This window comes from Halichoeres trimaculatus, unplaced genomic scaffold (assembly GCF_033239565.1).
Source record: "Halichoeres trimaculatus isolate MK-OKI-2021-1 unplaced genomic scaffold, fHalTri1.1 fHalTri1_scaffold_14, whole genome shotgun sequence".
Taxonomy (NCBI): Eukaryota; Metazoa; Chordata; class Actinopteri; order Labriformes; family Labridae; genus Halichoeres; species Halichoeres trimaculatus.
This window is the reverse complement of record NW_027437192.1, coordinates 14,340,420-14,363,877: the sequence shown is the minus strand read 5'-3', so window position 1 is coordinate 14,363,877 and position 23,458 is coordinate 14,340,420. Positions and strand designations below refer to the sequence as shown.

At 40.0% G+C, this 23,458-nt stretch overlaps 1 protein-coding gene across 5 annotated transcripts in view; it reads right to left on the bottom strand.

Moving 5' to 3' along the window:
• ripor2 (RHO family interacting cell polarization regulator 2) overlaps positions 1-23,458 on the bottom strand; it is an 85,712-nt gene that overhangs the window by 23,263 nt on the left and 38,991 nt on the right. For 4 of the 5 annotated variants that reach the window (XM_074687325.1, XM_074687327.1, XM_074687324.1 and 1 more), the window contains exons 2-6: positions 8,597-8,717; positions 3,349-3,504; positions 3,013-3,091; positions 1,885-1,908; positions 1,456-1,509 (exon numbers count right to left, since the gene is read on the bottom strand). In XM_074687325.1, the coding sequence (XP_074543426.1) occupies positions 1,456-1,509; positions 1,885-1,908; positions 3,013-3,091; positions 3,349-3,504; positions 8,597-8,717 (434 nt within the window). Of the gene's footprint in view, positions 1-1,455; positions 1,510-1,884; positions 1,909-3,012; positions 3,092-3,348; positions 3,505-8,596; positions 8,718-16,402; positions 16,495-23,458 lie in introns of those variants that run through there. The other variant, XM_074687328.1, reaches the window with a different exon arrangement.

Below are 23,458 nucleotides of genomic sequence, written 5' to 3'. Positions count from 1 at the left end.
CAGAACTTTGTTTTGATTGACAGCATGGCGTCTATGCATGTGAGGATATTAGGCCATATAATTATGTAATAGCAGAGGGGGGACACAAAGTCAGGCATCACGTCTTGTCTCCACTAAATAAGCAAGACAGCACACAGCAGTGAAGAGGAAAGTGTCTTTCACCGTGAAAACATCAGAACTTGAAGCAGCATCTAGATCAGCATCTTTTGTTTGTTTGTTTTTTGTGCTAAAACAAGTTTGATTGAAATAAACAAAAGAAAGAATCCCTGCTTTTGTAACAGATAATTGCACAAAATGGGGCATTTTATGATGCGTCTCATAAAAACTCTGAGTGCCAAAGGGGTTTAGTAACACACAGATCATGCATAATTGCCAGGTTAAGCTGAAATATGAGACAACAAATAATCCTAGATGAGGAACCGGCTCTTCTTTGGGAAATGAGTCAAAAGAATCGGCTCTCTGAAAAGAGCCAAACTTCCAATCACTGCTGGCTTTAGTCTTAGATTTTTCCCCATATCCTCCAGTTTTTGTGTCTTTAGCACCTCTTGTCTTTTCTGAGATGGTATCTCTAATTCTAGGTTTTTACATTGCACACAAACTGTCAAAGCAACCTGTGAGTCCACTACAGTCTGCAGTTAGCACCGCAATGCTAACAACATTGTCTATAGCAGCTAAAATGAAATGTGCTATGTCATGAAATCTTGGAGACAAGTAATAAAAAAGCTGTGTACTTATCACCACTTAGGGGTTTAAGATGACATCTACAGTAACTTGATATCTTGCCAAGGAGAAATATTTACTCAGGATGAAGCTATTGCTTGCAAATATTTAGCTAAGCTAGCTTAAAGACCTACAACATGAAAACAGCTAACCCTGCTTTATCAAAAGTAACTACATACACCAAGCCTCACCTCTTCAGCTTATTTTTACTCTTTTTGTTCGGTTGTTAGGAAACAAACCTTACAAGCGCTGATTTGTGAAGACAATGCCAGCTGCTCCTTGTCCCCTGTGCTAACACTACACCAAGTACTGATAAGAAGGATGCAGTCGACTGAGCTCTGTTAAACAAATCTCTGCTTCAGTCTGAACAGTGACGCTTCAAGATGAGAGCCAGCTAACCTCAGTGCTTTCACATGACACACATGTGAGAGTGGTATCCATTTATCTGGGAAACTCTTGTCATGAAAAGAAAATCAGTGTAACTCAGTGAAACTATGCTGAAAATGTGTTGTTTCAGAAGAAGCAGAAATAAAGCAGTAATGAGATTTCTGAGCCACTGTGGAGGGATGTGAGGAGTGGATGAGTGAGATGTTACATGTAGCTTCAACAGCATGTAACAGGTCTCCTACACTGCAGCAAGGAACTGAACGAAAACAAACTATAAACAATTAGACTAGGATTGACATGAACAAAAGTCAAAGCTTATGCTGATTCCAACCAATCGACCCCTCTTACCTTGCTCATGTGAAACTCCAGACGTCTCATGTACCTCTCAATGGTTTTGATTTGCTGTAGAGAGATAGACATAATGATTTAGCTCCAGGAACATGTCTTCATGGTGATATGTATGTCCATACTGCAGAAAATAATGAGGCCTAGTTAGCAAGCCTGGGCTTACAGTCTGAGAGAGTGACATTAATGCTCATTAAATGCTACAACTCAAGCCATCTTTCCCGTCCTATAGCTCATTCCTCCTGCTCCAACCTCTCTGCTGCTTATTTTTGCTTCCTAGTTTCTTAACTCTGTCCTTCCTTCTGCCTGTTTCTTACACCTTCAGACGTTTTTCTCCCTCACTGTCGGCTCTTTTTACATCAAAAGTCCCTCAACACGCTGCACACTCAGGCTTGTTGTTGCTGAGTCGACCCCCCCTCCCCATCAACTCACCTTGTCAAGATCGTACAGCACTCCCTGGAGATAAACACACACACACACACAAACAAGACACAATCGTTGAGTTAGTACAGATGGACAGCACAGCTGAGGCTGCTTAAGTAACGCTTACCACACTGTACATGTCTGGCATCAAAAACACATTTTATTGAACAGACTTTACAGAGGCAGCCCTGTGTCACTGTGTGTGTGTATTATGCATTAGTATGAATGAGTATGAATGAGTGTACTGAAATAAACCAGAATGTGAATCAGTGCTGTTGAAAACAGTTGTGTTGCTGTTTGTGTGGTATCATTGATAAAATACAAAATAAAAAGGCCTGAAAAGTGAGTTCTGACAGCTAATATCTTTCCAAAAATGCAAGAAAAAGATGTTATAAGTTCAAATCTTAGTGCCAAACTAATGTATATTTTTTAATGTTGAGCACATTTTACAAAAACCTAACATGAATAGGGATGGGTACCTTTCACATTTGAAACAATATGGTACCAATGCTCGGTAGCTGGCAATGGGTACCGGTACTCAACAACACCAATTTTTGGTACTTTTTGTGTTTATGTGGTAAAAAATATCAATTTGTTTAATAATAATATTAATTATATACATATATACAAGATATATTTTTTTCAATTTAACATATTTGTTCTTCTTTATGTAACCTTGTAAAGCTGGGTTTATGTCCAGTATGGAAAATTGCCTACCCTTCCTCTCCCTCACAGTCACAAAGATGCATTTGGGTACCTAAACATGGTACCTTCTGATTTTACATGAATCGGTACCCGGTACTTTTGACAGAATTCGATCGGTATCTATAAAAGTACCTAATTTGGTACCCATCCCTAAACCTGAATACATTGGTTGCTTTTGTTGCAGGATTTAAAGAACTAAACTATTTTCTCTGTGTGCCAACACAAAACTGCTCATCATCCTCAACGTTAACTTGATCTAGTTGTTAGCTTAGCAACTAGCATAGTACCACAACAAACAGAGAAAAACAACAAGCTCTGTTGTTCCTCTTGCTAACACAGTGAATAAGTTTCAAGATGTGGCTGAGGTAGGAATACACTATCTTGTTAAAAAAAAGTTTTTAGCTGTGTGTGAATCAATGTGAAGCTTCTCACCAGGCGAGAGTTCCTCTTCATGTCCTTCATCAGAGACATGAGTTTATCCAACTCTGTTTGATGAACCTCGAGATACTCACTGCAATAGAACAAAAAAGAAAATAGAGAAGGATTGATTCAAATTTAAAGAAGATAGGCTTCAGATTTCTTGAATGAAATCACAAAACAAAAACATCACTTAGGGATACAAGAACTCAAGACAAAAACACTGATGATGGTACTTAAATACAGTACAATGACAGCATTTAAAACACATTGTTAAAAACAGATTTGTTACTTATGGGTGAAACTGGGCTCTGAGTGTACAAAGTGTGTGTGTGTGTGTGTAAGACTCACTCTAGGCCTTGTTTGAGCGCCGTGTAAACCTCCTCCAGTCTTTTGGGCTGCGGCTCTCTGGAGCTGCTTCCCCCCTTGTGTCCTGACAGGTGGGGCTTCTTTGGCTTGGACTGGGGTTTCTTCTGCACTGCAGAGTTCCCCATAAAGGAGTTACACCTAGACGAGCATGAAGATAGCAGACATTAGAGGGCACAGTGGGGGGAACAATTGTATTTTTCTGTTTTTAAGGATTACCCAGTGCAGATCATTCAAACCTCTACAAACAGCTGTGGGTTTAAGGAAAGAGGAACAGATATGAATGATGTCCAGGAAGTAGTTCATAATTTGCATGCAAACTTGTCCTACTTCCTTCAGTTTCAGCTCCACAAAAATCTTAACACACAAAGCTGAAAACAGTATTCAGATTCAGTGCTACTTGCAGTATCCAAGATCATAGAAAAAATGAGGTTTTCCAACTCAGAAACTATTTTTGATATCAAGTTTTACTTGCTATTCAAACAATAGTGTTATAATCTTACAGTAACATGACCATTTTTAACCTCAAATCTTAAAAAACAATGTTCCCAAAACTCTCAGTACAGGTATCAAGTCAAACAGAATAAAAAGAGGACAACAGGGAAAGAGGGACCTTTCAGACCCACTGCAACAGCCTTTGAAATTCCAAACAGAGAAGCCTCACACAAGCTCATTATAATTCAGATAACCAGAGTAGCAGTTTTCCATGAGAACTTAGCATTAGATGATATTCAGTATCAACCCACAGCGCCCTGACTTTGTCCTTGGGTCAGTCTCTGCATGAATTCATCTCATTTGTCAGATGGAGTGGGCTTGTCAAGTCTGTTCATCCAACAGTAATTCAATCACACAGTGCTGACACATGTAACCTACATATTATTCAAATACCATCAGTGGAAACCTGTCAAAGAGCGCACAGCAGCACTCAGGCTAACAGCATCATCTCGAAAGTTATTAATCACAAGAACAGACACGGCTTCAAACAAACAAGAGCAAACCCATGATTCACATTCTTCAATCTTAAAGAGCGACCTGTTTGTGGTGTCCATTTGTCTTCTGCTGGACTGAACACACACACACACACACACACACACCCAGGAGCAAGTAGACTCACAGCCATCAATGACTCTCAGGTGTTCTGGGCTGTGTTTGCTCCAGTGCTCCAGCTGTTAACTAGTGTTAGTTTGACTGACTCATGAGTGGAGGCCAACAAACATACACAGAGTTAATCAGAGTTCATTAGCTGTTGTGGTCTTATAAAACACAGTGGCACAAACTCATTTAAATAGAGTCCTAAAGTAACTGAAGTGCACTATATACAATTATTCTCTCATTTTAAGACACGAAAAGACAAAAAGTACGTCTAAATTGATTGTTGGGGGTAAAAAAGAGTAAAAAGAATCACCAGTGAGGTTAGAAAAATTTGCTTGTGAAGTTTCTCAAAATAAGAGTAATGTCTTAAGATCTTTTTTTTTCCTACACTTCACAATAAATTCAGGCGTCATTTTTTGACTCTTTTTCTGGACTTGTCATGTGAATGGGGCTAAAATCAAGTGTACTGACGCCATTTTCACTGAAATAAGACATAAACTCTTCCTCAGATTCCAGTTTTTACAGTAAAGGCTGGGGACTTTGTCCCCTTGGGTAGTAAATTTAATCCTAAACTTCCTACGATGACTACAGTGGTACTGGGCCCTCTGATAAAAGCTTTAAATAGCTTCCCTGGGGTCACCCTTTATGTATACACTGCAAAAAATGAAATCTTACTAAGTGTTTTTGTCTTATTTTCAGTAAAAAAAAATGTCTTTTTAGACTTGATATGAGCCACATTCACTTCACCAGTCCAGAAAAGTGTCTTATTTCAAGTTATTTTAAGACACAAATGAGGTCTAAATTGTTTGCAATGAGTAAAAAAAATCTGCCAGTGGGATAAAAAACATGTACTTGTATGAAGACATTATTCAAATCCTGACAAGCACATTTCTCTTACTCCACTTGTAGATGTTTTTTACTTGTTACAAGCAATTCAGGTGTAATTTTTGTCTTCAAATAACTTGAAATAAGACAAAAACATTTGGTAAGATTTCAGTTTTTGGAGTGTATGTATATGTAAAATTTTTATATATATTTGTGATGGTGTGTGTAAATAAACTAAAGTAAACTAGAATCCTGGCTTTACCATCATGGTGTGAATTGGATTAGTTCATACTGATGGCTCTTTACACAGCATCCTCAGCCATCAGTGTATCAACCTGGTGTAAATTGGTGAATGTGACATACAATGTAAAAGTGCTGTGAGTTGTCAGCTTCGTGTTAAAGAAGAACAAGAAAAATTTTAATTTTGGTTTCATCATCAAGTCTGAACTCCAATAAAGTAAATCTCCCTCACAGAAAATCCACTTTAGTCTTCTCTCCTCACATCAACCTTTTTAAGTCATGCTCATATCCCACTCATGCACATTTTTACATTTCTAAACCCATTACAGATTACGCCGACAAATGTCATTTCCTCCGTCTTAATGAAATGATCCTGGAGTCACTGAAAGGATGAGGTGACAACCAATTCCAGCGCTCGACAAGTGGGAATGTGCCACGTCTTGCCGCGTGCCAGCTAACGCAGCACAAGTGAAGCTAAGCTGCCCTAATGTAGGGCAGTGCTGAATGAGAGCGCCGTGTAGCCTTGGGGTCACACGAGCCTTGGTGTGCGAAGGGTCTCTCGGCAGGGTAACACACACACACACACACACACACACTGGCGTAGACATTAACACAAGTCTGTGCTGACTTCTGATTGCAAAGTGTGCAGAATGCATGCATGTGTAAATGCACACAACACATGCTCATGGGCTCATGGAAAGACCCTGATGTCTAACAGGAGCTGGATCTCTGCAGACTTCCTCCCTCGCTCGTTATCAGGACGGTTACTTTTCAGTCGCTGTCGCCCACACACCCGAGTCATTCCAGTCAATTACCCTGTTCACTGTCTGAGAGGAGAAAAAAGAGGAGCGACAGTGTCCGATTTTCGAGCAGGGACGGAGCAGCTGAGAAGTAGCAGCCATCAAAAGTAGAAATCATGTGAATCTGTTTCTGGTATTTCTGGATCTTAAGCCGTCTTTGTCATGTGATGATGGAGTGAGAGTTGTCAGGCATGACTCCAACATGGATGAACACGGATTAAGCTCTAGTTTCAACATCTCTTAACCATTAAACTAACCTAAAATGGAGTAAACTCCATGGTGATGCAGCACTGTTCTGGTAATTGCTTCATCAGTATTCATTTCCTCCATACGGTAAATGCTGTGACTCACTAATTGTCATAAAGTTTTGCTCCAAATCATTCAGGCAGTTAATGTCTTCCTTCTGTGTGAGTGATCCTGAATCTAGGTCTCATATCAGTGCTGCAATCTGACATTTAGAGCACAAAAAACAAATATCCAACATGAGACTTTTCAAGAATAAAGGAGGTCTTGATGCCCTAAATGTCAGAGGTATTAAGGGCACAGCGACTGAACCCTGTGGTCATATGAATTTTACTCACTTTAGCTGCGTTTTTCCGGTTCATGGATTTGACTTTCCTCCAAGTAGCTCACCAAGAATTTCAGTTTTCAGTGAACCTTTGTTACTGCTTTTAAATCAGATCATTTTACATGTCAGCAGAGGAAGACTCACACAGTGAGTCACAGTGTGAATACCAGAAGCTTTTATTCATATCCAGCTCTGACAAACAGCAGATTATCTTGTGTGTTAAGAGGAAAACTTGGAGGTGAACACAAGTGAGCATTTAGGCTACGATCACACAGCAGGCCTTGATGCTTAATTCTGGTTTACTGCTTAAATCTGCTTGTTTGTTTTCATTGTTCATATTACATTTTTTAAGTGGCCTGTCTGCAGACTGCAGATGTAAACTGCTAAATTCATACCTGGAGCCGTGTCAAGGACAAATTTCTGTTTTTAGAGCAGAAAAGTCAACGTTCCATCCATCTATATATCCATACATCTATTTATCTATATCTGTCTAGCACATGTGCCATGTCGAGAAAAGAAACTGAAACTTAAGTATCAATCCCATCACCCAAGTATTGATCAATACTGATCCCAACGCTGGCATCAATATATCAATATTTTAGATTGATTGGCGCATCACTACTCATAACAATATGATGTATTTTTTTTATGAATGGATCAAAGAGCCGCACACCGAAAGGCAAAGAGCTGCATTTGGCTCGCGCGCCGCAGGTTGGCCACCCCTGCACTAATGCATACTTTAGTTTCACTTTCGCTTTTCCCTGTGCTCTCTTCTCTCTGCCCCTCCCATTTCAATCTCAGATCTTTTCTGTGTTCGTGTTCACTGAGCATGACTTCTTCTCAACAATGACGTCTAAGCCGCATTAAACATGACCTGGCTGTTTAGACCTCAGTCACATTCAAAAAAATGCTTTGAGTATCAACTCCAGTACCACATTGAAGAGAAGCTTGAATCTGATTCCAAAATGTCAGATTTAGAGTGACTTGTGCTGTTGGCTGCTGGCCATATTTGATGTGACGTAGGCTTTGAGTTTCCTTTCAAACAGCTAGAGGACGCAGTGAGTCACATGAGCTGAGCTGTGTCTTTGATTGTACAATCAAACACTCCTAATATCTTCTAAACTGTGGAGTTAGAAACAAATGACCCCCTATACTGTGTGTGCCGATACTGAAACTAGTGTGTTTTTTGAACCAGGCTGTAAATAGGCTTTTTAATGCCATGAAAGTCTGTTGTCTTTGGCTTGGTGTGAACATGGTTTGTGGTCTTTCTGCATCCAGCCTCATGTGGATTCTAGACATACAGCAACTTTTAGCACTTCTGCATAGGCTTCATTTGCCCAAACTGGATGTTGACCCTTGGTGTTCACACATGGTGTAATGGTCTTGTAGAGTGTGTGATCCAAGGATGATCATGTTGAAAATTTCAACCTCACAAATTAAATTATCATCATCAATTATCACACAACACCTCAAGGGGAAAACGCTATTATAAAAATATCATCTAAATAAGACCACAGAAAATATGAAGGCCAACCAGTTCTGTTTTAATCACCTTTTTGTGGCAGTAAGTGAGTACGCAGGTTTATTTATCTCCTCTTGCTTAACTTCCCTACAGCTGTGCATGATAAGCATATAACCATTTTTTTAAATTTCAGAAATAAGAGCCAGCTTCCTCCACCAAGTTAAAGTTTTCAAAGTTTCTGCTTACCGAGAGCGTCGCTCCTGGAGCGTGCTGAACCCAGCGAATGACTGACTCCGGATTATTCCATTGGGCCCTCCAGGGGAGTGGGTGCCGGCCGCCATGATCTCGGGGATGCGGGATGACACTCCTGTAGTAGAAAAAAGAAAAACAAATTAATTCATCACTTACAAATCCACTGATAATATTCAAACCCTCAGAGACAGATTCAGGATCAGGGTCAGTGGGACATCACAGACTGAACAAAAGCATCTTTGAACTCAATTAACAGCCGGACCAGTGTCAACAGAGAGGTTAACCAGAGTGCAGGAGCTCTGTGCAATGCAGAACAAAGTATGCAGTGTGTGTGCATCTTGCATCATGATGTGGATGAGCAGCATTCAGAGCCTGTGCTAACATGTCCAGACTCCTCTGGCCTCCTGTCACCACTCCACCGTAAACATACTTCAGCTGTTACAGTTGAACCCATGTTTCTCCTCCTCAGGCTGGATTAACCGACACGAGACTTGTCACTTTCCATTCAGTGCACTGTGTACTCAGTGCGTGTTTTTATTACATGGAGAGGTAGACGTCTCTGAAAGTGCAACTCATCAGACTGACAGCTGTTTAAAGAAGCAGATAAGGCAAAGGCAGGAGGCACAACATGCTGCAGGACTCAGCCTTGGATTTGGTGCAGAATCATACGACAAAATTTGTGATGTATACAGAACAAATTTATCTGATATAATCTCATGAAAAACCCTGAGTTATCTAATCAGTTTCTCTGATATGAAGAACATCTTTCATCACCGTGTCTATATTTAGCAGCTTGTCAGTTTTTAACCTTTTTTAAGCTGAAGATGTGAAATGACTCCAGTGGGTACTTTGGGAACGAGCTGAAAATAGACGCTGAAACATCCACCAAAGCTGTCAGATAACCACAAAGCAGGGATAAAGCGCCTGCAGGGAAGATAACTGAAAGATGGTCTTAACTAGCTGGTTAAGATTTTCTCAGATCAAAAAGTTAATGGCTTTAGTTTGACATTTAAACTTTAACAGAAGCCGAGTGTGTATTTAAAACATTTTAATTACAGAAACAGTGAGGAGGAACCAAACCACTGCAGCATGGAGAGCTGACTTTATCCTATTTACTGGCAGATAAGAGGTGTTTAAGTAACAGACACCATAAACACTACAGGTAATCTTGTTAAAGGGGAAATCAACACTGCCATCTTCAAACCACCAGAAATAACCAGCTGACAAAAAGGCCAAACTAAATGTAATTTTTATGGGTTTTTTTCTTTTTGAAAAATCATGTTTTGTGTTTGTTTGTGCAGGAGGTTGAAGTCATACATTGTTATCAGCTGACAAACTGCCTTTTGAACCATTGTTTCCAATCCAATACAACCAACCACAGCTCATCCTAACAACAAAGTGGTCTATTTAAATTAAAGATATAATGTGTTTTTTTCAGGTACCAATATCGATTATTAGAAGTCAAGGAGACTGATAACTCCTATTTGGAGCCAATATTCATTTGCAGTAGAAGTGAAAATATTGGCATCAAACTTTTAAATAAAACAAACTCCAACAGTTAACTTTGTTAAAATGTCTTTAAGCTTATGTTCATTAAACAGCTTCCAGGCTCAGCTGCATGTCTTATAAAGTTAAATAAAAAAATTAAAAAATTGGGACTGGGGAACGCAGATCGCTGGGTGGTCTAGGTCACGCTCCATGATCTTGCCCTCAAAACATGTATCTAATCAGATGGTACTGTGGGTAGGGCCACCCTGGTGACAGAGTAGTGACTGCAGACAGCAGTGAGGCTGCAACAAGGCCAAAACATCACAGTTTTGAATTGTTTCTAATTGGCCGTCGGTTTAAAAAAAAAAAAAAAAAAAGCTGATGCTAATATGCTTTAAAATGCTGAATATCGTTCCATCTCTAATTTCAATAAATAGTTCTACGTTTTCACCCTTGCAGGACATTTTGCACTGCACTTCCTGGAAAACCAAAGCAGACTCCGTCACTAACCTCTGCACCGAGCATTACCACATATATTTCAATTTTGTTAAGAATAATAAACCCTTTGACTAGAGTGTTCCTGACTGAACTAATGTTTTCATTTATTTATTAAGCACCATCTTATTTCAGTTTCCTAAATGTGAAAGGTTTTTTTACTCACTGACTAGTTGCTTAAGAATATCACCAGTCTGAACTGTAGTGCTACCCCACTGTAAAAAAAAAATAAGGTAAAAAAAATAGTAACTCTTTTAAAACAGAGTATTGTTTCCACCAAAAAATGGTTTTGGGATAAGGGTCATCCCTTTTGTTTGTTTTTGTTTTTGTTTTTAATTTTAAAATCTCAAAGTTTAGTTAAATACCAGTCAGTGTTTAACTTGTGTTATTTTTAAGTGACAGCTCACATAAGCAGCCTGTGGTCAGTTGAAGTTAAACAGGAATATGTGGAGCATCTTGTAAATTTAAAGTTAAGTAAAGGTTTCACAGGTGATTAAATCCCCACTCTTTTAGCACATCTGCATCCCAGTATCAGGATTCTGAATCCATAAAACGTGAAACTGTTTTTGAAGCCTGTTCATGCCTCTGCTATATTAAGTGTGAAAGATGATTCCTGTTCTTCATCTAAATACAGACAGCTGGCTGCTCCTCCATATATGTTGTTATAGCTTGTAGAAAGATTAACCACAGCCTATATTACAACAAATGTATAAAATTAATTACATAGATTTACAACTTCATCTCAAAAACATGGTCCACACATCATTTCTAAGCCAGCAGATCCAAATATCACAGAGAAAAACTCAACTGACCACTACGCCCAACAACACATACTGACTGTAAACACTGCAAAGAGGAAGTACAAGTGTCATTTCTGTCCTTTTAATCTGTAAGCTTCACTGCTGAGCTGAAGGAAAAGTTTGGTGGATACAGAAGTGCCTGAAGGAGAGAAACAGATTTGTCAAATCAAATTAGACTCCACTAACAAGCAGAGGAATCAGCCGGAGAGGCCTCAGTCAGTCTTCAGCTCTGCTCGACCGCCTCGACTCCTGTTCTTCATTCAATTAAGACAAACCAAACCTGATGCTACCTGCTCCACAACAACAACGGAGGGGAAAGCTAAACACTGCACTTTGTTTCTTTTTCTGTGTCACTGTGATTTTCATGCTGTTTTGTCCTTTCTATCAGCACACTTTCCCATCTTTGACTCAGCCCTGAGAGGAGAGACTATCTGTGTGTTTATGTGGGGGGGGCAGTGCGAGGCTTGTGTCGTCATACCTCGTCCACAGACACCTCAGTGCTTCGAGAGATAAAGCCAGCAACCTGATACCCCTTTCTCTGGTCAGCGTGATGCACAGGGAGCTGAACAAAGACCCGACACGGGCTCAGGAAAGACTAGAGCCTTGTTTTGTGGTTGGGGACAACAGGCTGGTGATACTGATACTGTTCAGACTATTTATAGCTGCCGGCTCACTTTAACAGCAAGGACTCTGATGGCTGTGACTCAGAAGTGAGTCATCTAGCCGGACGGATATTTTGGTTTGGGACAGCTTGATCAGTTTGATTCTGCTGAAATAAAAATGTTGGTTTATCCAGACAGGTGGTTTTTGGATTGTAAACAACCAGAATCTTTTTATTTCATTCAGATTTTAAGCAAACAACGCATGGATCAGACCTGCCAGACCTTTTTACATAGTTCTGCTACATTGCTAAGCAATTTCAGAAGTCAACTTCCCAAAAAACATGCCTCCAAATTGAAACTAGCATTGATTTTTTTTTTTTTTTGTTATTGCTAGAAGCTGCCTAAGTGGCTGCCTGCTGCAGCATCTCTTTGTTTTGTTTTTTTTCGCCTTTTCTCTTATCTGTTTAGTTCTCTTTGTATTTAGAGCTAGTTATTACTTTTTATGTCTCATTTGTCGGCCACTGACATCAAACTGGTAGTGTCTGCAGAGGTGTTTTAACTGTTTTTTTTTAACTCCTGTGTGTGTCCAGAGATCCCCCATATAACCATGGTTGCATTGTTTACACACAAAATTTCCCCTGTTAGCAGCCTGTAGCGTGTCGATGCTAACCGGTGCTAGGGCTGGTGTTCTCTGTGAGGTGAGGAGAGGGAGGAGATGTGGCGATGCTGTGGTGTGAGCTATTCTATTTGCATTTTCTATCAGTGTGCATATACAACTCTAAAACCATACTTGATTTAAAAGCTTATTTTAGGGATATTTATCATTTTTGGAAGGTGTTTTGATCTCTGCATCTCTTTTAGAAAGAAAAAAAATCTTGGCTTTACATGCAATTAAAAACAGAAGTTACATATGCAGATTCAAACCCCTCATCTTCTGCGCAGCATGTACATCCATTCACAGACAGTGCGAGCTTCATGACAGGGGTGAAATCTCAAGAGGCGATTAGATGCACGTCAGCATCAAGTAAGCTAAATCTTCCCCTGTTAACGCGCTCAGCAGTCATGTTTTTTTGCCTATTAATAGCTACAGCCTTGACTTTATGTGCAGAGAAAATGTCAGCAAATTCGAGTAAACAGACTTTGCTTATCACTTGCAAATGAGGAGGTAATATCTAAGGCACATGAGGTTTCCTGCTTACAGTAGTCTCATGGGAGTGAGGCTAATTAACACACAGGCTGATGTTAAAAAGTGAGGGGTGGGGGGGGGTTCGTCTGGAGGCTGTTTTAGTGCACATTGATGGACCGTGATGACTGGTTCTGAACAAGCAAAATAACATTATGTTATCATCCTAATATAATCCAGCTGAGAGGAAATTACCAGTAGTATCACATTATCCTTTCATGCAATCTAAAGTTAGATGTGAGTGAAAGAAATTTGAGCAGAGCATCAATTTTCTCCCTAATGCTCTGACGCATTTAGGTCCATTTTGGTTTTTTTGGATGTTCAGTTTCTCAGTCTCTCCGACCGAGCGTCTGAAAGTAGATCAGTGGGTGGCAGACGATGATGCATTATGTGACCTTATCCAACAGAGCTGGCAGGACTCTGTCCATCAGAAGTAGCTAAAGTGAACGGTGTTTCAGTTTCACAGAACGTCTGCTGTGCCAAAATGGTACAAGCAGCTCAATCAGTGTGAAATAAGAGCCCACACGCAATTCAAAGCAGGATAATAGCTACACATCCACCTCAGAGACACAGTGTGCTTATTCAAAACTCCAACTCTACTTTATGCACGCATGATACAAGGGAGACACTTAAACATATGTGATTAAGGAGTGATGGATAATGGAAAATTGTATTAAATACTTTAAAATTTGGTTTAAAAAGTACCTTGATTTACAATTCATCCACGATGGTTTTTGTCTCAAACTTAAATATTGGCTAAAACACACCATGTTGCATGTTTTTACTTTCCTGTTTTGGCATGAGTGCAGTGCCAAACGCATACAGCCGCATCCAAGCCTCAAAACCTTTCCCAGCCTCAGTAAGCCCCTTCAAAACATTTGAATCAGTATTCCCAAAGACACACACCCACACACACACACATATAAAGACTTGAGTTCAGCCACTGAATCATAAAAACCTTTCCCCTGCACCTCTTAGTGTCACCGTTCATCTCGTCTAAAGAGGCTTTCAGAGGGAGAACAACAATGCTTGCTCGCTGCGCGCCCTGCTTCAGTGCCAGCACTTCTCCATGTTGAATTCAGCTGCCAGTCAGAGTCCATTCATTGCTTCTTCTTCTATGGTGCTCCAGCTCTAAACAGCCTTAAATGCCCTCAAAGAGGTGTGTGAGTGTGTGTTTAATCAGGATGCTGAGATTTGGCTTAGACACACACAAACACACACACAAGCAGACACACACACAGAGTGGGGCTGATGCATTAGGCACACGGACCTTAGAGAGACAAAGGCAAATTGAGATTACATCAGGTGTCCTGCTTCTTATCCCAGACCCCTTTAATAACCCTTTAATGTGTGCTTGAGAGAGGGTGTGTTTGTGTGTACTTCAGGGACCTGATGTACGAGAACAGGATGAGGCTTCTTGGCACATCCTCACACCAAAACAACAGAAGCACTGATTTCTGATGACCAAAGGACCACAGTGTTCATCCACAGACTGAATAATATGTGGATGTAGTCTCTGTGATGTCACATTTTAGATTCTGATACAGAGTTTTAAAGCCCATCGTTGAAAGAGGTAATTAGTCAAATTTGCCTACTTTACATGCTGAATAGGTGGAAATTTGGTATGAACTGTGTAGTAAGTAAAAAGTAGCAAAATCTGCAGTATGCTAATAACTGTCTGATCTGGAAAAATATCTCAGTATGCATCAGACCAGTCTACCTGGCAAACATACATACAATGCACAGCATTAATGCTGTTCGTCTTCTGTATCTTCTGTATATTGCGGGTGAAATTCAGGTTTGGTGAATTACTGCCACCTATTGAAATACGCCAGCATTACAGCTACAGTACAACAACAGTAATGCAAGATGGTCCGTGACTAAGAAGTGAAGTCATGCTTTCTCTCGTAAAAGCCGAGTAAACCCTCTCTCAATTTTTTCCTTGTACAATATTTATACATAGATTTTATTAAAAAAAAAAAAGATTATATAAAAGCGCTTTTTCCATAAGCTGTAGGAATAAAATGTCAATCTGTTCCAGTTTTTTCTTTCAATCTGGTTAGTCTTTGCATATTAACAACTAAACTGCTAAAATGGTTTGTTTTGTACAGTTATAATAAATAAAATTTTAAAAAAAATCCATCAGTTGTACTTCCATTTTCCTGAAGCTGAAAACCAGGGTAGTACACTACAAAACAGACCAGACAGAAAAGTCATACTACATACTAGAGTCACAATCAATGGCAGAATGCGGTACTACATTCACATGTCATATTTGGCAGACAAATTCGAAAACAGCATGAGAGTCATATTGGAAATGCTGAACTCAACCTAGCTTGGTTCAAGTTTAGATGAGGTAAAGGGGCAGGTCTTAAGCCTCTTTGCTGACAGCTCCAGGGTGACCACCTGTCCGTAAAGTAACCCATCCACTGATATATCAAGTTAACCCCCCTCCAGAGAGAAATGAGCTTTGAACCAGGATTAAAAATGTGTTTTGTTTTTTTTTTTTACTGTAACATTTCACATTTTTATACCGGGTGTTGCCACTTGTGTATATCCATTTATAAACTGTCTATCTTCCATCTGTAATCCTGCTCTAATCACTACGGCCACTAGTGGTCTCCAATTACAAACTGTGTTTGATCACTCAGCTTGCACAGTTTACGTACCCACAGTTTTCATTCTCTCATATTTGCTGACTGTCACACCGTCCAAAGGCTGTCAAAGATCCATGAGAACAAACTCTGACGTCTTTCAGTCTGTGTTATACGAGAAGCTCGCACAGCCGGAATATTCTCCTCTGCATGCGTTGGACTCTTCCAGTCAATTAAACCACGTATGGATCAAAAACCTGTCAAAAAATCACTTCAGCTGGTTTCGTCTCTGTCTGAATCTTTCATTCATGTTGGGGAATTCGTTCTCAGGTGGCTCAGATTTTTAATTCATTCCTCCTACCAAGGTCGCCTCCTTTCTTTTCCTCAGTGATAGACTGACTCACTTTTCCTGCTTCAACCTTTTTTATGAATAAGAATCATGATTAAGAAGTTTTCAGCTCTTAAGAAGCAGCTAAGAGGAAAGGTTTAAGTGTACATTAAAGTTTTCTGCATCTTAACAACAACATGAATCATCTGCAGTGGAAAACAAACACTCATTGTTCCCTCTTTACTCTCCTGTAGTTTAACTGAAGCCATACAAAACATACGCACACACACACACACCAAGTCGTACTCACATTGCACTCTTGAATCCTCCAAGAGAGTGTGTGTGCCCATTTCCAAGGGTGTGTATTAATGTGTAAAAACCAGCGTCAGCTAGCTGTGCATGTTAACAACAGGAGGCTAATTCTTAATGCCTGTATAAATTAGCCTCACCATGGCAACAGCAGACAAAATGGGATGAAGTGTGTTACGTAAAACAACGGTTATGAGCCAACAGCAAAGAAGTAGGACACACACACACGCACACACGCGCACGCACACACTCGCACGCACCCTCCTGTTAAAAGGCTGAGGCTTTTAAAGCACCGAACCTTTGTAACAGAAAAGTGTTTTATGTCCAAGTTTTCAAAAAAGTGACAGAAATAACATTAAAACAACTTAATCACAAGCATTCTTTGGCCGTTTGTCATCCTTCAATCCTTTTAATTTTTAACCTCTACAGTGTAATGTGACAGGAGTTGCAGATAAAAATAGAAACAAATTAAAGAATAAAGAAGCGAGGGGATGACAGATCAGAAAAGAGAGGGACTATAAAAGATGCAGCAGATTGGTTACACAACACAAACAACAAAGTTCCAGCTGAAACAGAGCAAAAAGGAGGGATTACAGAGAAGATTTTCTGACTACATGTGACTGGAAATAGACCAACATGCACCAACAAACCCTGCTGGCTGTGAGCGTGCATGCCTGAAAGCTGCACAGTTGTCCCTTATGGCGCACCAAAACATGTTTGCATGAAGTGGTTCAGTGAGGAGAAGGACTGAAACTGGCTGCAGGCATCTAACCCTAAGCCAAGTCATGCAATAATGTTTCTTTCTGGTTGTTTATTTTGTTGTAATCATGTGAAAAGTAGCAACATTAAAGCTGTATTCTGTCAAAAATCATCAAAAGTGTGTTTTAAAGAAGATTCTTTAATATTGCATCAAAATGCAAGATATCAAGTAAGACATTCTTAAGACTCTGTGCTTAATCCCATGCTTGCACACAGAGCACAAGTTCAATATAAAGATTAGAAGCATGTTTTAATCCTTCTTTCCTCGCATGTACTGTTACCTGTTTTTTAAAGAACATGCCTCAAATCTGTGCAGGTAAAAGTGTGCAACACTGACAAATCTGCTCGATCACGCACAGGCTGGGATTAAAAGTGCAGGTACGTTTATGTAAAGTGACAGCGAAGTGGCGCGGATGCAAATGTGGAGTCTGAAAAAGTACAAGGCAAAAAAACAGATTATGATGTTGCTTCTTAGCCGAGTTCAAGATTTGGTCGTTTATGAGAGGTGAAATGACTCCAGGAAAGAGAGCCTTGTTATCCACAGAGATGGGGAAAAGTGCATGTTTCTTCAAAAGAACGAGAGCTGATTCATCTCCAGTAAAATGATTCTCTAAGGTGCTAAAATCATGAGAGGGGAATAAAAAAGGAAGGGAACAGTGTTGAGATGACAAATCTGTGAGGAATCAGTCAGTGGAACACCTTTAATTCAGTGTTGGTGCAAAGACTGCTCACAGAGGCTAAAACCCTCAGACTGAAAAGGGTGAAGAGAAAACTTTAAGCCATTTGAAGGTTTTTTATCTTTTTTAAAGCTCATGTGAGGATTTTTGAGGTGATTATGAAACAGCCAGACATTAACATGGACGCATCTATGATGCAGATGGGTACCTTTCACGTTTGAAACGATACAGTACCTATGCTTAGTACCGGGCAATTGGTACTTAATGGTACCAGTTTTTGGTACTTTTAAGTGTTTATGTGGTGATGAATATTAATTTGTTTAATAATAGAATCTAAAAATGTCCAGTTTAACATATTTATTTCTCAATATAAACTTGTAATGATGTTCATGTCCCGCATGGAAAATCACCTACTCTTACACTCCCTCACAGTCACAAGGATGTGTGTAGGTACCAAAACATGGTACTGTTTGATATTACGTGAATCGATACTACAGATGGAATTCAGTGGGTACCTATTAAAGTATCTAATTTGGTACCCATCCCTAGTGGGGAGCAGAGAGAGAGAGAGAGATAGAAGACATGGAGCAAATGGTCGAGGCTGAGAGTCAAAGCAGCAACTGATATGACGAGCTGTAGCCTCTGATTAAATCAGAGTGATCAAATCACAAAGGCTGCAATTAAGCAAAAAGTTTTAAAGTGCATTTAAAAAGTGCAATCCACACGTTTCCATATTTTAGTGGTTGAGCTGAAACTATTTTCATTTATAGTTCTGCACTTTAGTTTGTGTTTTGCTACTGATGAGAGATCAGTGAGATTTTTATACATTTGATATTTATGTTTACTCAGTTCACTCACTCACTTCTTTTTCTTTTTATAAAAAAGTGACATTTCAGTGGCTGAGCCAGAGATTTGGTCTTATTTACATTTCTGCACTTTATTTAGTGTGGGATTCACTTAGTTTCCATATTATTGTTCATGCCCAGGCCTGTTCTGCAGTGCTTTGTATCTTTCTGTGATTGTATTTAAGGTAATTAACGATAATTATATTACATGTCTACAAGGCTTGACGTTAAATCAATTAGCCAATATTCTTATGTAATTGCAATAGTTAAATAAAGATATGTTATTGGTATAAATTCATGCATAAATTCATCTCATTTCATCATATCATGTTGGCCTGGCTTACAGGAAAGAATTGTTTTTATGTTACAGTATTCTTTGTCATGTTGGTCATACTACAGAATGATTTATTGCTTGTGTTGCAGAGCTAAATAAAATGAAAACATTTATCTTAATCTATAAAAATAAGTGCATTTTTCTCTTTCTGGTTGTGGAAGCAGGCAGTGGATATGCTGGGTTAGCCCCTAAATAGGAATCAATATGTCAGATGCATTGTTTATAGGTCTGTTTTTGCTCCATGCAGTCAAAAATTACTTATTGCAAGTTTAAAAGTTCAAGTTATTTCTGCCCCAAACTCCAGTCATCTGTGTCAGGCCCCTGCTTGTGAACAAGTGAAACTGAATCCAGAAAACAACAACTTCAATCAAGAGGCTGTAACAAAGTCGTCCTGATGACAGTCAAGAATTCAGCAAAGCTTTAAACTTGAGAACAAAGACCCCTTGACCCGTGCGGCTGCAGTCACTCCATCACATGTTGGGTGATAAATAACATTCTTATGCTTTGACTAAACACTGACAGCACCATCTCATGGTACCAGGAAACCCATCATACAGACAACACGCACAAAGGTAACAAAGAGCAGTGCTGAAGTGTCAACACGGCCTGAGTGATGCAGGTATGCAGCAATGACACCTCAGGTCCAAAAAAGAATCAATGCCTGAGTCAATAGTGCGCTCTACAGGTGTGAACAATGGCTCTTTGTGACGGTGGTCACAATGGTGGAAACTTCCAGAAAGAACAGAAGCATTTTTAGTACAAAATGGTAACTGAAAACAAACAGAAAAAAACTGGTGGTCACGCCATTTCACAAGGCACTGTGTGAGCTCATGAAAAATAAATGTGCCAAATGCTAACTTTGAAAAAAAGTTAGCATCTGTCACATCTCAGCTTGTTTGGTAAATGTGTTCATACAGAATTACATTTAAGTAAAGTTAGTACTTACTATCCTAAACAGAAGTAAATAACTTTGAGTTTTATTTATTGTTGCAGTTTTCTCTCTTAAAGCTGAAGAAAAACTCCAAAACACTTTTCATACAAATTTACTCTTCCATATAATGTCAAAAAGATCCAAGACACAGGAGCAGTTTAGCACATTTACTTCTAATTTGCACAGTTATGTAGCTACTAGTAGCTAGCTAGCTAGAAGGTAACTTATCCTAGCATAGACTGAAAATGGGGGGGAAACAGCTTTGCTCAAAGAAAATGTTAAAAAAATGACCTAAAATGTTCCTCTTGAACTCACTGAGAAGTAATATATCATTTGTTGAAGCAGCTCGTTCTCAAAACTTCCCTTCAGGTCAAATATCTACAAGCCAGGGAGCAAGCCAGGCAGCAAGCTACGTTAGCAGTAGGCGTACATTTTTTCATACAGACATGAGTTAAGAGAACATATACACAAAAAAAATCCTTGGAAGCTAAAATGCTGATTTTTTAAACTTCCTGGTTCAACTTTTAACGTTGTTGTTCATAACCATCAAGACCTCTCCTGACCGCAATAAGCTAGCTGCCTGAAGTGTTGACCTAAATAATCAGGCTCTTCTGGGACACGAGACGTCCTCACATGGGGAATAATTTACTAAAAACAACTAAAGCTTTTCAGGTCAGCTCTGAACTTGGTCAGACTTTATAAATAATATTAACCAGAATCAGCTGATGGTCTCCTCAGTCATCTGATGTGGTAGCAAAGGGGGGACGTGACTGTTATGTGAGTGCCAAAGTGTGAGAATCGAACAGAGTCTGTCTGTGCTTTGTGTCCGTGTGTGTGTGTGTGTGTATTTGTGGGTGTGTGAAAGGAGGCCTGTGCCAGATGGATCACATGACGGTCGAGACAGGTCAGAAATGTTGCCAACCAGCTGCAGAAATACACACAGCCAGACAATGACTCTGACATTTCACTTTATGGTATGGATTCTAAAGGACATGTTGGCCTGATCTTGATAATGTGTACAGAAAGTAAAGGTCCTTTACATTATTTCTACCAGCTAAAGCATCAACAGGGGATAAAACTTGTTTCTCTTCACCTCTGTGACCTATAAGAGTGTTAACAGGCACTTAATGCTCTGTGCAGCTAAGTGTATGCAAGTTCATACGCACATTGTCACAGTGCAGCTATAATCACTTAAGTTCCAATTTAAGGTCGTCAGTGCCCTTGTGGGGCGGTGCATTAGAGAAACATTAACGTCAAGATATGGAGTGGCATTTGAATGTACAGATGACCAGATTAACTGAGGCGTGTCTGGACTAAGGCAGCTGCTGCTGACATTTCAGCAGAAGAGAGCAGCGTGTAATCACTTGTGAGAGCTGTGAGCCACACCAGTCAATGCACTATCCACATTAATGGGCTCTATGATTCTTCTTATGACATTAATATTGCATTATTATACAGTACAGTAGAAAGTGATGGCAGCAGCAGCAGCTGAGAGGCAGAAGCTTAGGCCTCGGGTACATGATGCATCTCCTGCTGACTCGCGCTTCCACACTGACAATAAAGTCATTAAATGCTGCAGCCTGGAAAAGTAGTGCCATGACAACATCACCAGCATCTTGAATACAGCTGCACAACCAAGCGATGTCAATGGCAAGTTCATAAGAAATGATCATTTTTGGCTAAATTATCAAACACAGAAAGTCAACCAAATGCGCTTGTGTTCAGATATTTCTAAAAGACCAGGTTTTCTGATCTGTCTGAATGATTTCACTGACATCAGAAACTCAATTTTAAACTCAAACCGAACTGTTGCACTAGTTACAAGCACAAAGCTGGGGAAGCTCAGTGTTTAAAGCTTGCACCCCTCATACAGAGACATCAGTCACAGCAGCTGTAGGTTCAATTCCCTCTCTCTCTACCCCAAATTTTCCGACCCTCTGTTTAAGTCTTAAAGAAAGAGAGTGCTGAGAGCTGATTTTCTGAATTCACAAACTGTAAAATGTAAGCTCAATAATGGTTGTTTTCAGACAGGAGGGAGTTTTTTATAGTTCTAGGAACAGTTAGAGGACCACTTTTCCAGGTGTTCACACTGCAAGAGCTAGAGAGGTATCATTTTAAATGAGAAAGGTACCCATCCCTAGCAAGATGTACAGATTGTAGTTCTTGGAAAGCAACGTACATTGGTAAAAAAACACAAGACACTAAATCACTGACAACAGCCTCTTTGATGAAGTGTGTAACAGGTGTTATAACCTTGGACGCAGTCACACTGGCCAGTCGTGCCGTGCCCAAGCACGCTTCAGCCCCAAAGCACGTTTGGAATGGCCAGTGTGACCACAACTGTGCCGTGCTAAAGCACGATTCGCTTCCATGCTTTGGCATGCTTCGGAGAGGTGGGCTTCGGCACTGTTTACTTCAAGCACAAGCACAAGCACGCGGACAGTGCGTGCGATCCATGACATATGAGCGCATCTCTCGACAATCATTTTAAACAAAGCGGGGGTGTTAGAGGGCAGTGTCGGGCGAAAACAACTTCCTATAAGTCCAAAAGTCTCTAAAGTTGTAGCAGTGCTCTCTGTGTCTCACTCTGCTGACTCTAATGAGATCGCACTTCATGTAAACAGACGCTTGATGACAGAGGTGGCCCATGCGCGTGTGTGATACCCGCTAAAGTCTGGTTCATATAGGGGTAGTGTGACAGCTGGCCTAACTCTCCAGCTGGGGGGGACAATCGTGCTTAAGCACGGCACGGTTTGGATGGCCAGTGTGACTGCGCCCTTACATATTACTACATTTATGAACAGCTTTGAAGGTGGTCTTTCCTCTTTCCTGGGTCCTGCAACTGTTCAAACATCATGTTTTTGTGGGTAGATAACTTCTAACCTCTGATGCACTGATGTACACATGTTCCTCGCCATCTATTGTTTTGCGTGGTTACAGGTGCTGCGTGCATATATATCAAAACAAAGTCTCTGCTAGAAATGGTGGTGAAGACCCTAAATCCAGCTTTCTACTTTCTTGGGTAACAATTCCCCACATCTTTGAAATACTTTGTTTTTTTAAAGAGAGAATAGATGCAAACTGTTTCTGTTCATCAGCTGTTTTTTATAATGCAGTAGAGAAACATTATCAGCCAAATGAGAGCAGGAAGAGGCAGTTTTCCTCATTCAAGCTTCTTGTTGCTGAACTGGTAATTTCTGTGCAATATCAACATCGCTTTGAAAATTAGCTTTTCAAATCATCACCAGCAGCTGTTTCTAACCAAAGCTGGAATTCATTCAAAGACTGAATGTGTGTCCTCTTATCCCCACCCCCCACTGTCTGTTTTTCTATCTCACATTTGGGCCAGCATGAGAACCAGTTCCTCACTTGCTCAATTTCTTTGATTTCTCCATTATGACGTCGGACTGTGATTGAGAGAGGCCACCTATGCTGCGGCGCTGGAATGCGGTTACCATACAAACAGGATTTTCCCGGTTATTTCAGCTCCATTTGTTATTTTTAGGAGCAA